Consider the following 17213-nt stretch of genomic DNA (forward strand, 5'->3'; position numbering starts at 1 on the left):
CTGGCAGATGGGGACAGAAAAGAGAAGAGGACTTTTATTCCTTCTTTTTTTTTTAATTTTTAAGATTTTATTTTTTAAAAAAAAGAGAGAAAAACGTGAGAGAGAAAGAGCAGTGGGGAGGAGCAGAGGGAGAAGCAGACTCCCTGCTGAGCAGGGAGCCCCATGCAGGACTCCATCTGGGGACCCTGGGATCACGAACTGAGCCAAAGGCAGACAGACGCTTAACCAGCTGAGCCACCCAGGCGCCCTATTTATACTTATCTCTAAACTACATGAATGGGTTATACAAAATGTTAAATTAACTGCATTTTTAAAAACATCAAATACGAAGAGTTAACCCAGTGACTCTGATTCCTATCAAAGTGTGGGAATTCATTCATTCATTCATTCAATAATCCATTCATTCATTCCATAACCTAGGTAATCAAGAACCTTCTCTAGCAACCAGAGCTAAAACGTGCCAGGCATCGTGCTAAGTGCTCTCCTGGACAACATCTCATTTAGTCCTCACCACCTCTCTTTGGCGCAGGTGTCTAGCATCACAGAGGAGGAGACGGAAGATGACAGAAGTGGCTCTGGCGCTAAAGACCATGCAGGTCCCACTGTCCTGGGCCAAGTGCCCCATTGTGGGCCTGAGAGATGAGGAGACCCAGGCACAAGGCCCGCCCTCTTGGGCGTGTAAAACAGATTCACAGACGGGCTTGAACAGGGAAGGGAGTGTTAGAGCACAGTGCCTGAGGATTAGGAGACAAAGGGAACAGAGTGGCTGGGGACAAGGAGAAAACCTCTCCCACAATATCCTTTTGCCAAGGACAGGCCCCGTAAGCACTGGAACCCAGCGGCGCCCATGAGAGCGAGTGACAACCCCAGCAGCCTCAAAACCAACAATGAACAAAGGCTGCGGTGCTCTGTAAGAACAGAGGCGATCTGACAACAGCCCAGCTCATTTGATCAGTGTAGACATCCCTTCTAGACTTTGAAGACTGAAGTGTTCTCCTTTAGCTGTCTACACAGATCAAATAAGCCGGAGGGCTGCCATATCTTGACGTCGTTTTGTGCTAATCCATAGTCTCAGCAAACCATCTGAGCAGAGGCAAAAATAATTCTCACGGGCAAGGATAGGCAGTTCCAGGACGGAACGTTAACTCCTTGCTGCCCCTTCAGGAGGGAGTGGCTTTTGAAGGGAGTTTCAGCCAGCTTCCCAGAAAGGAGCTTCTGCCCCTCTCCAAAGCGAAGTGGCAAAGCTGTTTTCTCCCCTTGGAGTTGAAAGCCCTACCTACTCCTGGGCTCGTGCCCCTGTAGGAACACCTTATAGGCAGAGTTGACAATTAATAGCTGTGGTCTGGCTCTCAGAACAGCAGCCCTGCCTAGGAAACAGGGATCACCTCACCACGCACGCACCTTTTTATGCAAAGGATTGGTAAAGGGGCAGTCTTACCCCCGCCCCCCTCATGCCTCCAGCGGCAGTGAGCAGCTCAGGAAATCCTCGTAGCAGGACTAGGCGCCTAACAACAAACCCACCAGCTAAGTAGCATCGTTACAAAAGATTAAAAATCTCCATGAGTTCTAACATCTTCGTTCCTAGCTGTGGTTTCCATGGAAATAGACATCTGCTCTAGGGAAAAAGGAAAGGTGGGGGGAAGCGGTGTAAGTGCTTTGAAATAATCAGTGTTTTGAAAGATTTATTTTTTTTTCCTGTCACAACATGAATAGTCAGAAACGTTAAGATTTTTGCAGGGCAATTTCTTGTATTTAAAAGAAATACGCATCCAGTGGGTGGGACCTTCCTCTGCAAACCTCCAGTTCAAGTACAAAGACTTCAAGATAAAGGCTGGTTCGGGGATAATAGACTGTCTTGGCCTTGGGTTCCGGTGTGGTGCTGGTTTGTGTTGCCTGCCAATCTGTCACTTTCCGGTGAGCTCTCATCCCCACCTTTCTCCAGCCTTTCTAACGATTTCTGAGATTTTGCTCAGAAAACTGACAGATGGAAACACCTGGCATTTTGTGGCTAGGTTCGGTCTCAGAGGAAGAAAGCTTTCAGGGCTCAGAATCTGAATTATTCCTGGTCTTGCTCACATGCTAAGGGAAAACCACTTCCTTTGGGGGCGGGGGAGAGGCTGACCCCACACAAGGGCAATTGTTGGAGAAAATGCCACAACAAGCATATTTCAGGCAACAGCGAATTGCTAATTGTTTGCTTTGTGTGGTGTGTCTGCTGCCTCTATGATCCAGTTTTCCTTGTCTCAGGCACCCAGTAATTGTGTTTATCTCTAGCACATCCCCAGTGACTGGCTGGACATGGAGAGTCTTTCACAATCAGGACTGTTGTTTCTGCAGAGTTAGTCATATTTGTTTCTTGGTATGGGAAGACTGGACCCATTGGTAAATAAAATGAAGGTGTCCTTCCACCCAGGCAGGATCTCAGAGCAGGTGCACTGGTGTAGTGATCACCTACCACTGGAAGACCGGAGACACAGCCTTGGTCTGGGGAATGGGAAGAGAGATCTGGAAACCATGTTCAGTTTATTTCTCTTCTGGCCTTTCTGTGGTAAGGAGGCCAGGCATTCTAAGATCTCTCAGGTTAGACCAATTTCCTTTGTGCCTCTGATGTGCTTCTCCTCAAACCAGGCCAGGAGGAACCGTGACCTTGTGGTTCTCCCTTTTGTTTTGATTCTTTAAAAGGGGCCAGCACTGCACTGGAGAGCACGTGCTCCAAGAACAAAAGCAACACTTCACCGCAGTCTGGGTTGTCTGGAACTGCTGTTGCTCTTCCTTCCCTATCATCAGGCAAAAGGCTAGGCAGAACAGATGGAGTCTGCATTTAAGCCGAGTAACTGTTGGACCAAAGGAGATCAAATTCCAGAGCCTCAACACTTTTCCCCCACAGTTCTCTGGTCACCAGCTCCGGTCCCGGAGTATGGTAGCAAAAACGCGCACCGTGGGGAAGGGCCACGCCCGTGACCTGTTAGGGCTGAGTGGGTAAGGAATGACGATGATGTCACAATGCAGATTGCACGCGGGCGTGGGGCGAGGTAGGGCGCCGGGTTGCAGGGGGGCCTTACAGGGGCAAAGAGTGGTATTGTCCTGTAACGAGGGCTTGGACGTCTTAGGTGGAAGCAACGGGTGAGGCAATGTCCGGACACTGCGCTGTCCGAGTGTTGCCCTTGGGGCGATGCGGGGCACGTGGCTCAACGGAGGAGGAGTCCAGGGGGCCACCCTTTGAGAGGTAGGGAGGGACCCCGCCCCGGCCGGCCCCGCCCCGCCCTGTTCTTAGAGATGCGAGAGCTGGTTCAGACCCAGGCTAGGGGCCACAGTATAGCCCTCTTCCGCGGTCAGACAACCCTCCCGGCCCCCTGCTCACATCTGGGTAGACCCCCAAATGCCCCCCATCCCTCGCATTGTCCCCCTACCCCGCCAGGCTGGACTACACTTCCCGAGGTGCTCGGGGGTCCCGAGGGGCGGGGCACCTGGGCTGTGGGGGAGGGGGCGGCACGTGCCGCGGGTTTCAGCCAATGGAGAGCTTGGCAGGGAGGTCACGTGCCGCTGTTTGGCGCTTTTGTGCGCGCCCGAGTCTGTTGGTGCTCAGAGTGTGGCCAGGCGGCTCGGACCGAGCAGGTGGGTGCGGGGCTCAGGGAGGAGGCGGCTGGAGGCTGGGGACCAGCGAGAGGGATGCGGCGGGCGGGAGGGGCCGGGCCGTGGTAGCGGCCCCCTACCGGAGGGCGGCGGGCGTGGCCGCGGGCCCTAAGTGGGACTGGCGGGCGGGGGTCGTTCCGCTTTGTGTGTGGCTCGGGCGGAGCCTAGGCTTTGTCCCGGCTCCCTGGGGGCGCGGCTCCCGTGGGGAGGGGGCGCGGCCAGCTGGGCAAGCCCCGGGCGTTAGCCCGGGGTGCCGTCGTGGAGACAATAAGGGGCGTGGGCCCTCGTTTGCCTCCCTCCTTTCCCTCGCAGGCTCAGCCCCGCTGGGGTCCCCATTGTCTAAAGGGGCGGGGCGGCGCCTCCCCAGGGCAGCGGCCTTAGTGTCGGACTGCGGGCGGCTAGGGACGCTCCCCTTCCCCTCTGTCGCCTTCGCCCAGTGACTAGGACCGAGCCCGAGGCTGACACCCCACGAGAGCCATCCTGTCCTCGCGGCGGGGGGGGGGGGGGCCGCGGACAGCTAGGGTGGAGGCGGGGTGGGTGGGCGTGAAGGGAGGAAGTGGCGGGCCGATGCCTGAGCTACCCCACGGCCGGTTCCCCGGGCCTGCCCCACACGCCGAGCTGCTGCGGGGGTTCGGGGGGGCCTCGAGATGTTTTTGGCGGGAGTTGGGGGGGCGTCGGCGTGCGGGGAACCCGGGAAGGGCGGAGTTACCCAGATAGGACCGTTAGCCCCGCCTATCCCTCCCCTTCCCACGCGCGCGGGCTCAGGGGTGTTGTGAGTTCGGGGAGATTCGAAAAGGCGCGGGGAGGAAGGGGGCGGGGCCAGGGGCCGGAGCGCAGGGCGTGCTCTGATTGGCCGGGGGCGGCCACCCGCTTTTCTTCGCTTGGACCGGGGCCACGCCCATCCTGGGTCCGGTGCTGCTTCTCATGCTCTGCCGGGGTGAGACGGTTTCGCGGCTTAGGGTTTTAATTTCCAGCTGTTGGAACCTTCAGTCTTAGGTTTTCTTACTGGCCTGGGGTGTACAAAGATAATGACCTTAAACAAAATCAAGGAGGGATGTAGAATTTTTCATGATAAAAGGCAGCAAATATTATAACCTATAACCTGGAGGTTCATAAAACTGATTAATTTTGCTCGCTGTTGAATAAGGAGCTTAAGCCCCTAGAACAATAGGAGTTCAACATACTGGTTAATATTAGCTTGGGCGTTTTGTTTTCCACCATGGCAGACGCAGACAAAGCAGGGGTGGGCATTTCATTTGCACAATGAGTTGTAGGCAGTATTAAGATGGCTCCGGTCTCACTGTTGAGTTGAATCTGGAAGATCACTTCGCCGTTTGGGAGGGGAAATTTTTAGGAGTTTTAGGGCAAAAAAAAAAAAAATGTTGTGACTTAACGTCGTCTAATTTTTAAAATCCAAGATATTTTTTGAGCAGGCAAGCTCAGTTGATTCGATTTTCTGTAACCAATGTTCTATTCAGTTCAAATTTACCATTGTTTCGGTATTTTCTAGATTTTTATGATTTTCTAGGTAATGATGTCTTACTTAATTCCATGGTAGTGATTTTTCTGACACTGATTTAATGGATGTGATTTGAGGTTCCTTTGGATCAATGACCTAGAAATGCAAAGAAATTGATCGCATGCTTTTGAAAATCCTTTTCAGGGTTTTCCTTGCCAGTGGATTGTGTAGAATACACTGCCAGTCTCTTGTCTTCTGTTCACCATGGCTTCTTCTGGTAGGTAATCTATTTGGAAAAGCTGAATTGTGATGGGTTTAGGATTTTATAATAGGAGATGGATTCAGGTCTTAAGCCATTAATTGAGCAGTTGTATTTTGGTCTTATCAAAAAACCCATTATATAAATCAGAGAATAAAGAAGAAAAATTATCACTTGAATGTACTGAAGAGCTCCTAATTGTTTCATTATATAATGATTTGGCTTGGTCTAGAGCAAAATTGTGGAGTTTTGCACAAGTCTTCCTTTTGTTTATGAAAGTGATTGTCAGACACGTATCTCAGAATGGTATTTTTTAATCCAAAAATATCGAGCTTTGGTTTTATGGGAGGCAGTATTTAGATAATCTCTTGCCTGCAAACAGCTTCTTCATCAGCCTGAGTTCTATTCATTAAATTGATTTGGTTTATAGGAAATTACAGGATAGTTTAGTAGAATAGGAAAACCCCATTTTTCTGAATACATTATGAATATGATCAAATCCAGATATCCAGGTGAAAGAACTGGAGAAGCGTGCTTCAGGCCAGGCTTTTGAGCTGATTCTCAGCCCTCGATCAAAAGAATCCGTCCCAGAATTCCCCCTTTCCCCTCCAAAGAAGAAGGATCTTTCCCTGGAGGAAATTCAGAAGAAATTAGAAGCTGCAGAAGAAAGACGCAAGGTAAACATCACAATTCACAGAAAACAGGATATTTATTTATGTAATGTGGCAAATCAGTTTTATTTCCATAAGAGGAGGAAAACAGAATTGGAGCTAGATGGGATTATAATTGTGACGATTACATATGCCAGTAGCTAGGAGAAAATGCCAGGCATCTTTTACTGAGCTCCCTATTATGTACCAAGTCCTTTACTTTGTTTTTCTCCTTTAACTCAATGACCCTAAAAGGGTAGATGTCTGAGATCCTGAGATGAGAAAATGGTCTCGGAAATGTCATTTTCCCAAGTCCTATATCTATGAGCATTGGAGCCAGAATTCAAACTTAGGTCTGTCTGAAACCAAAGTTCCGGCTTCTCTTGCTTTCTCTTTGAAAAATAGATTTGTTGGTGGATGATTGGTTTTTTCTTTCCCTCCCCTCTGCCCGCCCCCCCCCCCCCCCCCCCCCCCCCGCGTTTGGTTTGGTTTGTGTGTGTGCCTGCGTGGTTTGTTTTTTTTCCGAGAGCTGTACAATAAAAACATTTTAAATTGCTGGTAATGTGATTGTGTTGCTCAACTGGCATGATAGTGAGGCAGCTTGTCTCTTATCTGAGCAATTCTATAAAATACCCATTTTTAAAAACAAATCAGAAAAGGGGGGGTGCCTTGGGTGGCTCAGTTGGTTAAGCGTCTGACTCTTGATCTCAGCTCAAGTCTTGATCTCAGGGTCTTGAGTTCAAACCCCATGTTACCACTGAGTGTGGAGCCTACTTAAAAAAAAAGAACAACCCAAATCAGAAAGATCAACAAATGCTAATATGCTTATTGTACAAAAATTGGGAATCAGAAGTTTATACATAGGAAATTAAAAGTATTCATTATCCTCCTTCCCAGAAATAACCATTGTTAACATTTTGGTGCATTTCCTTCCATTCAGTATTATTTTCATGAAGAGCTTTATATAAATTCTCATTTATTCCCTTCCAATAACCCTGATTAAGGTGAGTGGGTTTAATTTTAAAATTAGGGAGGGGCGCCTGGCTGGCTCAGTCAATAGCACAAGTGGCTTTTGGATCTTGGGGTTGTGAGTTCAAGTCCCATGCTGGGTATAGAGTTTAAATAAAAAAAAAAGTTTTTAATAAAATAAAATGAAGGAAAGTAGGCACAAGAAGGTGAGGTAGTAACCTGCCCCTGACCAACACAGTTAGTGCAATGTAAAGTCTGACACATCTGACCACACACTGCTGTAACATGTGCCATGTATGTTTCAGTGCCACGTGCGTATTTGCGCAGAGCCGCTGTTGGCATCGCCATTCATTTCACCAGGAAGGGCGGCAGAGTTTGCAAGGGAGCTTTGTCTGCTACCTGCTTTTCTGCACCGATTGAACTCTTATGGGGGATGACGGAGCTTTGTGGACTTTTGAGTTTTCGAGGAAATGCAGCGAATGGCTGGACAGAGAAATTTTTAAGGAATCCACCCTGGCCCTGTAGTCACTAACCTGTGCTTTATATGGTGGAACTTGGGACTGGGATACTGCAGAAGAGAGTGAACAGAACCAGTGGCAGGTGCTCTGTAGTTTTCCTGCCTCAGTGATGCTTCCAGGCATGTCAGAATCTGTGTGGTAACACACTCTTGCGTGTTGGTTCTGTTGAAGACGGCGAACTGTGGTAACCACTCCAGTGGCCTGGAAGTGACTGCAGCTTCCAGAGAGAGAAGCGATGAAACTTTTCTATGACACTGAAATCCCCTTGGCTCAATAGTAATCCCCTTGGCTTAGTCTTAAATTCCCTATCATTCACGTTTTTTCTTTTTATCGATATGCTCACATTTTTTATAATCGAACTTTCTTCAGGTGGACGTTGAAGGTCAGTAACGAGTTCTTGACAGTATAGCTCCATTCCTCCGTGTGCATGCTTAATGGTAACTGCTCGTTACCATTAAGCAGTAAATCTTACAGGGATTCCCTTAGAAAGCAGTGGGGCAATACTCTGGACAAACCTGGGCAGTTGTCCAAAGTAAATGCGAACACTAGAAAAGAAGGTGATTTTCACAGTATTTTGATAACAGACGATTCAGGCCCTGGCTTAGGTTATATTTAAGGAGATCTTAATTTCTGCCTCTTTTCAGTCCTCCCAGTTAATAACAGGGTTTTTTTTTTTTTTTGGTCAAAAATGTAATGCTCAATAAACTTCAGAGGGTCTAGCCTGTTAAACATTTTTCAGTCCCATGAAGCCGAGGTCTTGAAGCAGCTGGCTGAGAAGCGGGAGCACGAGAAAGAGGTGCTTCAGAAAGCCATAGAGGAGAACAACAACTTCAGTAAGATGGCGGAAGAAAAGCTGACCCACAAAATGGAGGCCAACAAAGAGAACCGAGAGGCCCAGATGGCCGCCAAACTGGAGCGCTTGCGGGAGAAGGTCGGTGGCCCAGCTTTGCTTTGAGAGGGTTGAGAGCTTGAAGTCTCCACCCGTGAGGTAGCTCGAACTAATGGCCTTGACTGAGGCGTTGGGTGTCTCTGTCCCCAGTTTCGGGGCTCAACACATTAAACGAGAGGTATCTTATTTTAAAATAAGATGGAATGGAGGCACCTGGCAGGCTCCGTCAGCAGAGCGCTCGACTCTTGATCTTGGGGTTGTGAGTTCGAGCCCCACGTCGGGTGCCGAGATTACGTAAAAAATAAAATCTTGAAAACAGAATAAGGTGGGGTATTCAGTGATTTCCAGAAAAATTCTATATTCTTTGAAAGAGCCGAGGAGGCTCAGTCATCAGAGTCCATGGGTGACCCAGGGAAGTTTGAAGATAATGTTTTAGAACCCTGTGTGCTTCCCACTAATAAATGATATACGCCCAGATGCCGCCATCGGGCCTGTTGCAGGGTGCACGGCTCGCCAGGCTTTGTGATTTGACTGACCTACGAATGCTGTTTCTTTCCAGGACAAGCACATTGAGGAAGTGCGGAAGAACAAGGAATCCAAAGACCCTGCTGATGAAACTGACGCTGACTAATTTGTTCTGAGAACTGACTTTCTCCCCTTCCCCTTCCCAAATATCCAAAGACTGTACTGGCCAGTGTCATTTTATTTTTGCCCTCCTGACAAATCTAGAAGCTGATGTAGGACTGTATAGGTAGATCCAGATTGTATGATGTTGTTTTCGGGCCTAAAGGGGAGAAACGGAAAGTGTTGTACTCTTTTTCTAAAGTGTTGAAGTCTTTCTAATGTAGCTACTTTTTCTCGTTGCATCTTTTCTACTTCAGTGCACCTGGCGTACTGGGTTAACGGCTAGTACTGTATTGGCTCTGTGAAAACATGTTCGTGAAAAGAGTATGTAGTGGCTTCTTTCAAATTGTTAGATGCTGAATATCTGTTCACTTTTAAATCCCAATTCTGTCCCAATCTTACCAGATGCTACTGTACTTGAATGGTTAATAAAACTGCACAGTGCTGTTGGTGGCAGTGACTTCTTTCTGTACAGGTAATAAACTGTGAAGTGACAGAGACCCTCCTAGCTTCTGTTCGTTCCAGATGGGGCCTTCGGCCTCCAGAAATAACCCAGCGCACGAGTCGCTGCAAGTTCTCTGCCCTGGAGTTTCTCGCTCCCGAGTCCTTTGCATTGTCTTCTCCCACAATCGTCACTTTGTTTTGATGCCTCGGCCCAGATCAGCTGCTACGATAGTCTTTCAGATGTTTATTTGCAAACAAGCTTATTTTTGTTCCCGTGTCCCCATTAAAAAGGCAGATTCAAGGCACACGGGGTTTCTGGGGAAGGGTTTAGGGGAAGTCTCGAGATCCTGGTTAGAGGTATTGGACATCTCCCTGGCTTCCTGGTACAGGTCAGGGTAGGATGTGACCTGTCATACTTTCCTGCCATAGAAGCCAGGACTCCAAAATTGGAATATTTGCTATCATTCTCTGGGCCCATGCAGTAACCTTTGGTGCAGCGGTTAAAAGGAACCTTCTTTTCCAGAGTAGCCTGTGATTTGGGTGGTTTGGGTTGGCGTCTCCTCCATCTTGTATCCAGAGGTTATAATATTCACCATTGTCAGAGCATTGCCTTTCAATTCAGGGAAAGCCTTTGGCAGCTTTCCTAGGCTATTTGGGAAATAGCCTTAATTGCATATGATTATTTCCTTCTCAGACATCTGCGTAAAAGCTCTTGGAAGCTGTGCACCTCAGTGAGAAAGCATGCCGGGTGACAACGCCGGGGGAGGGTCTACTGGGTGCTGGGCACGGACTGCCTCAGTTCCGGCTTTGTCTTTGGTTTGGGTTTTACCATCTCACTCTTACTCCTATGTTGTTAGGATTAAAGTGTGTGTGTGTGTGTGTGTGTGTGTGTGTGTTTAGAAGGCACGGTTAGAACCCTGCTTTAGTATCTAGCACGCATCTAAATGACAGCTATTACCAGGGGCTAGTGAGTGAGCTAAGTTTATCCTCTAAGGTTGGAAAGGATCTCACGGCTTTTTGTGTGCCTTGAATTGACTTCCACATTTACTTCAACCGAGATGATCAATCGTAGTTATAGGAAAAAGCTGAATGTCAGAGTCTAGCCACGCAGGGCAAACAAGAACAAGATCAAGTGTAGTTTAGCCGAATGCTAGTTCAGACAAGAAAGGACAAAGTGAGACTTTTGTGCAGGAGCTCAGTGTCATTCATTCCCAGCCTCTGGCACATCGCAAGTGTTGGAGGCTCGCACAGGTGACCTGATGCCCACAGGGGTCTTTTAGATGCCAGTTTCGAGCAGCTGGGGTATGAAGACCGTGGGAAGATAGAAACTTGTGGTAACGTTACTGGGTGTCCTAGAGATGGCTGTAGACTTGTTCATATAGGATCTGTAGGGAAAGGAACAGAACTCAGGGAAGAGCAAGAAGAGTCAAGGTGGCCTGAGGGGAGGATACCCCAGTGGGTTCCCCCCAACCCCATGCTGGCTCTGACTTACCATCACAGGGGTCTTGGGTTCCCACCTCGTGACAGTGATGGGTCACAGGGAACTGAATGGCGGATACAGCTTCCCCATGACGTCAGAAACCCTGGCTTGCTGTTTTACCTCTGATCTTTGGAGAGGCACTTAGTTCTGGGCCTCCATTTTCTCCTGGACAAAAAGGAGAAGGTTGAACTAGGTTAGTTAAATTGTTTTTACTCTTGGCATATAACTTGGAGGAAAGGAATAGTGGGCACCCGTGACTTCCGGGGAGTGCATGTGCTTCCCCAGCCTTGGTGTTTTCTGTCTGGCCTCTAGTGCGCATGTCTCATGGGGGATGGGGGCGGGGCAGCCTCCCCCGACAGCCCTTCAGGCACAGCTAGCCTGGCAAGGCCAGGAGGTCTGACTTCAGCCTGGGGGCTGTCGTCAAGGAGCCCGCTCCGTTCCTTCTGGCTTGAGTGGAAAATGAGATCTGTCCCTTCCTCCTGAGACTCCTATACTTAGATGTGGTGATTGACTGGCCTTGGTGGGAAAGAGATTCGAGGGATGTATCCCAAGCACCTGCAGTGTGTTACACACTGGGCTGTCCACTGGGGATGAAAATGGGGGCCCGGTGCAGCACGTGCTGACAGGGAAGGGAACGAGAGTTGTAGAACACTTAGCCGAGAGTACTGTTCTCGGCCAGAAGCTTGTACTCACCAAGTGGGCTTTAGTGGTTTGGCGGAGGCGTAACCACAGGCTACGGTGGCCTGGGAGGCCCAAAAGAGGAGGAAAGACTCGAGCCAGTCCTCCGAGGGGTCAGATAGGGACCCCAGCACTTAATAATGAACGAAGCCCTGGACAAGCACGCAAGTGGGGGACCCGCCAGTGTTACTAGTTCATGGCAGGAGCTCAACAAAGAGCCCTTCTCCATTTCTCCGGTCCTAAGCAATGAAGAGCCGTTGGAGGCTTTAGAACACGGGGATGGTAGTATTCAGTGAACAAAGGCCTTCTGAGGGAGAGAAAGGGGAGGTGGGGCAGGATGGACTGGAGTGAATTCGCAGGAGCGGCACAGGAATCCTGTGATGAGGGTCTGACCTGGAGGGGAGCACTGAGACCACCGCCTCCCGGAAACCTGCCGCTGAACCTGGGAAACAGGAGGAGGAGAAAGAGGCCATTCCACAGCTGACGGGGGCATTGGTGTCCCTCATGAGCCGCTGTTGACTGAGCGGTTACTCTCAAGCGTGTTTATGTAAGTTGGCTCCTGGGGTCCTGCCCTGTGAGGTAGTACAGATGGTTCCTTGGTGCAGAGGAGGTGAGCAAGGTTAGGAAGATTTGGGAGCTAGCAAGCCTCGGAGCTAGCAAGTGTCCAGGCGCAGTCAACCTCCAGGCCCTGCGTGCAGAGGGGGCTGCTCAGGCCACTCATCTCTCTGTTGTCCCCCACAGTTTCCGGATCCCCAGACTCAGCCTTGCCACCCTCCTCAGAAAGGCAGTTGGTGACCATCTCCGGTAATACTGGGGAAGAGAGGTGTCACCCCCCCACCACCACCACCACAGTCCTTTATAAAGCTGTCCCTTTTTACTGTGCGGATTATTCTCCCAGTGGAAAGTTCTGGTTTCCAGTGATGTCTTAGTGCTCCTAGTAAGTCTGTCCTCTCAGCTAATGGTTTGGCAACCTTACTGTTAATTCAGTTTGTCTGAATCACTATTCAACACAATTCATTTAGGAACAAGAAGAAGATGAAAGCTGGGATCCTTAAAAGGAGTGATTTCCCCTTTGGGCGGAAGGTTAGATTAGGTGCCCCAGAAGCTCCCTTTCAAATCCAAGACTGTGGTTCTGGGTCTTCTCTACCTGCTGAGACCATAGACCCCCGAGGCCAGGAACCATGTCTCAACCACTGAGGTTTCCCCTACTGAGTTCTTCAGTCTCTTGCCATCTGCCTCCTACCTTTTGGTCCAGGTCAGACAGAAGGTCCTAACAGTCCTGTGGCTATATCAGCAGAGCTGGTGTTCTGTACTGAAGGGGCCCAGGGAAGATTTTCTGGCTTGTTTTATACATGCACCCAGATTTTTAAAGCTTTGTCATAAGGCTTGAAGAACTCAAAATGCCGCAACGTCAGTGGAGGGGTCTGGTGCATAGCTGGAAAGGCATAGCCTTCTCCCAGCGTGGTTGTGAGCAGTCCCTTCCCCGTCCTTGGGCACCAAATCCTACCAGGGGCACGTGGGCTGTGAAGTGGATGAAGGGGGTAAGAAACAGAACCAGGAGATTAGCCAGATGCCCATGACCACCACCTCAACAGAATTGAGGGGACCAGGGGGACCGAGCCTCTGTAGGTACAGGAGGCCTCTGGCCTGGGCCTTCCACTCCCCTTGCAGGCAAGAGGCCCCAGTATCACTAGGATGGGGGTGGGGGGCATACGTGCAGCAGCTTACTATTTGCATGATTTCAGTGAATCCCCGGAACAACCCTATGATGTTATCGTGCCCATTTTACAGGCAAGAAATGAGGAGGCAAGTGAGACTCAGTTTTGCCCAAAGTGACATACCTAGGAGTGTGGAGTCAGGATTCAAAACCTTTTTTTTTTTTTTTTTTAAGATTTTTATTTATCTGACAGAGAGAGAGAGCACACAAGTACACAAATAGAATGTCAGGCAGAGGGAGAAGCAGGCTCCCTGCTGAGTAAGGAGACTGATGTAGGTCTTGATCCCAGGACTCTGGGATCACAACCTGAACCAAAAGTAGATGCTTAACTGACTGAGCCACCCAGGTGCCCCTCAGGACTCAAACCTTAACTTTGAACCCCCAGCTGTACTGCTGCTGCTTACGTATCACATAACAATGATTACGCAATTACTTGTTTCAAGTATGTCTCCCCAGCTAGAAGGAAGGTTCTCAGTGGGGACTGTGCCTTCGCATTCACCACTGGATCTCCAGCTCTGAGACCAGCATGAGGTGGGAGGTTAACATGTGTTGGGGTGCCTAGTGGCGCAGTCGGTTGAGCATCTGACACTTGGTTTTGGCTCAGGTTGTGATCTCATGGTCTTGAGATCAAGCCCCATGCTAGGCTATGTGCTCAGTGTGGGGTTTCCTTGGGATTCTCTCTGCCTTGCCCTCTGCCACTCTCTCTCGTGCTCTCTCTCAAATAAATCTTTAAATAAATCAATATGTGCTGAATTAAATCATTATGAGTGGGTGGGTGACTCTTGTGGTCCACTAGGGGCACCTGCTTTGTGTGGTGGTCCACTTTTTTTGTGTGGACCCCATGGGAAGTCAATTGGATTTTCTAGAAGCAGAGGATGGCTCTGCCCCAATTTGCAGATTGGCCTCAGAGTTGCCCTAACCCTTGATGACATCCTTTCAGATCCAGAGGCACCAGCTGGTGGCCTGTAGCCAGAGTCGGTCTGCGGGCAGGTTGTGTTCAACCCAGACTGTTTAAATTTTTGAGTGAGTAGACAATTAATTCCACTTCAAAATCTGATTTCAGGATTGTCTTAAAAAGCCTGGAGAATCTGACAACCCTGGACGCTAGGTCCAGCTCCCAGTCAGCCGGCTCTGGGCAGCTGCTGCCCCCTTGAGGTGGGACGTGTGCTCTACAGCTCTCTATTCCCTGGAGGGGCCATTTCTGGCCTTGACTGAAGTCAAGGGCAACTATAGGCCTGAGTTTGCAGTCCCTGACACAGATGACAGCAACTCCATCAGTCAGTCAAAACTTTTTTTTTTTTTTTAGGTCAAAGATCCAATCAGTACGAAAGGAAATACAATAAAAAGTGACTCCCTTTCCTCTGTGGTCCTCTCCCTAGCTTCCCTCCCCAGATGCCACAGTCCCTGTCTCCCCCTCAGACTGGCTACACTTCCTTGAGCACAGTCTCCAAAGGCTTGCGGTCACCTCTGATGGGCCAGACACCAGCTGGGTATTTCAAAATAGACTCCGGGACCCTCGTCAGACCTTTGGAGGTAGAATTTCTAAAACGAGTCTAGATGTCTGGATTTTTTTAGAGCCCACAGTGTTTTCTCTTGCTCATCAAGGCAGAGATCTCTGTGCTCAGGATGTAACATCCCTAAAACAGTTGTCCCTCTCCAGTCCCCCAAAGCTGCCAGACACAGGCCCAGAGTCCGGCCATCAAGGCCACTGCTCAGCTGTACGGACTGTGCCCTGCCCAGGGACACTCAGCGAAGGCCTGAGTGTCCCTGGCCATACCTTCACACTCCGAGCCATGTTCCACTGCCCTCCCAGGCCACAGAGCAGCAGCACCGATGCTGAATTTACCATGTCAGCCATTCAATACAAATATGGGGACACCTGTGCTGTGATGCGGGGGGGCGGTGGGGGAGCTCCTCCGTGCAGCTGCAGGCCCAGGACGGCTTCATGTAGGAGGTGAGGCCTGGGCCAAGTTTGGTCTAGGGGCTAGAAGAAAAGAAGGCCCGCATCCACCCTGTCCTTCCCTCTCCCAACTCACCCTACTCCCCCATCCGCCTCTCACAGCTGCCTGTGGGTATCAGCGGCCACCAGCAGGGACACCTTAATAACCGTGTGCATGGAGAAGGCCCTGGGAGACCAACACGGGGTGAAGGAGGAGTCCAGCCATAAATCAGATTGGCCTAGGGGGCTGCTTGGGGTTAGGTAGCTTGGTATCCAGAAGTACCTGCTGGGCAGGGTTAGGAGGGGAGCGCAGGGAGCCTTGTTCCTTCTGGTCAGTCTCTCTTGACAGGCTCTCCAAAGACAGAGCCCACCTCTGCGCAGCCTCAGGGAATGCTATCAGAGTGCTCCTCAGACCCCTGCCAGGCCACGGGGCTGCAGTTGGCTTGCCGGGAGATAACACAGAAATGGAAAATAAGCATTTAGAAACTTTTATAACAACCGTACAAGGTCAGTTGAATACTATTAAAGTCTAGGCCGGTACTTTGCATCGCTTTTATTTGTTTTAGCTAAAAAAAATTTTCACAGTAAAATCTATATAACATAAAATATGCCACTTGAACCATTTTTAACTGCACGATGCAGTGGCATTAAGTACATTCACATGGTTGTGTAACCACCACCACTGTCTAGTGGATTTCCTTAATTTTCCAAAAGTGAAAGTTCTCTGCAGATAAACATTTCTTTTTGGATTTAGTTTGAGAAGAACTAACCTAAATCCTGACCAAAGCCTTGAAGGTGTTGGGGGCGTGGGGAAGAGGCCCCTGATTACATTGCCTGACCCATTGTTTGGCTTCATTTCCCCAAACTGTGGGTTGCTGTTTGCCCCCAGGGAAGGGTGAGAGCTGAGGTCCAGCGGGGAGAGGCGGTTTTGGTGTGGTGTGGTGGGGGTGGTTGCAGGGGCGAAGTGGGGCTCTCCCCAGGCAGGGCTGCCCTGAGTATGGGTCGGGGAAGGGGGACCAAGAAAGTTGGATGAAGGCCACCAGGCTTTCTAGCAGGCTTTCCTCCTGACTCAGCCGGGGGAGGTGCATTGGTTTAGAATTCCAGTAAGTCAGCTCCAGCTGGGAAAGCCCTCAGTGACCTCTGTGTCTACCCTCCTTGTTCAGGGGAAGCGCCTGAGGCCAGAAAGAAGAGACTTGCCCCAGTTTTCAAGCCACCAGTGGTGGTCCCAAAGGCGGACCTTTCAATTCCCAGAGAGAAGCAGGGCAGAGGTTCCTGGAGTCACAAAGAACAGGACTGAAGTCCCAGCTCCTGTTCTCCTGGGTTCTCCTGGGCCTTGGTATCCCCACCCTCGTCTGTAAAACAGGACACAGGGTTAACCCCTCATAGGCTGGATGAGTATTGAGCCTGGGCTGGGTTTAATGAAGGGCATAGCACAGAGCCTGGTGCTTGGCTGATGGGAAGGTCAGTCCCCTACCCCTCTCTGTCCCTCCAGGTCCAGTGTTCCTCCTGCAGACTCCAGGGTCTTCTCTGCCATTCTCTGCCTTCACTGTAGCTTCGAGGACAGAGGAAGGCACACCCTCTCCAGAGGGAGGAGAACAAGGAGCTTATGATCTCCTGCACCGGCCAGTCTGAGCATCTCCCTCCCCACCTGGCCACTGCTCTGGGCTCAGCTCTTCTTCCATCTCTTTGCACATCTTTGAGAAATTTTTGTCCTTTCTGGGACTCAGAACATTTGCAAAATGAGGGAGTTGAACCAGAGAACCCAAAAGTCCATTTTGGGGAGAAGGTGCTATAAAGTGTGGGATGATTTACATTTCTGTATCTTTTCTGGGACAAACCCCAACATGTCAGACTAGGCTGCTCTGGGTTACTGGCCACGCACTTTTGTGTTGCCTCTCTCTGTGCTCTGTCACTTCCTCCTGTCCCTCTTTTCTTTCTGTCTTCTGGCTAAGGT

At 49.9% G+C, this 17213-nt stretch overlaps 1 protein-coding gene across 1 annotated transcript; it reads left to right on the forward strand.

Annotated features, from left to right (window-relative positions):
- Positions 1–3502: 3502 nt before the first annotated feature.
- On the forward strand, positions 3503–9450 carry STMN1 (stathmin 1). The gene is made up of 5 exons (XM_047727900.1): positions 3503–3615; positions 5297–5369; positions 5856–6028; positions 8228–8419; positions 8937–9450. The coding sequence occupies exons 2-5, from the start codon at positions 5357–5359 to the stop codon at positions 9006–9008; spliced, it is 450 nt and encodes a 149-aa protein (XP_047583856.1). The 5' UTR covers positions 3503–3615; positions 5297–5356; the 3' UTR covers positions 9009–9450.
- Positions 9451–17213: the final 7763 nt, after the last annotated feature.

This window comes from Lutra lutra, chromosome 4 (assembly GCF_902655055.1).
Source record: "Lutra lutra chromosome 4, mLutLut1.2, whole genome shotgun sequence".
Classification (NCBI taxonomy): Eukaryota; Metazoa; Chordata; class Mammalia; order Carnivora; family Mustelidae; genus Lutra; species Lutra lutra.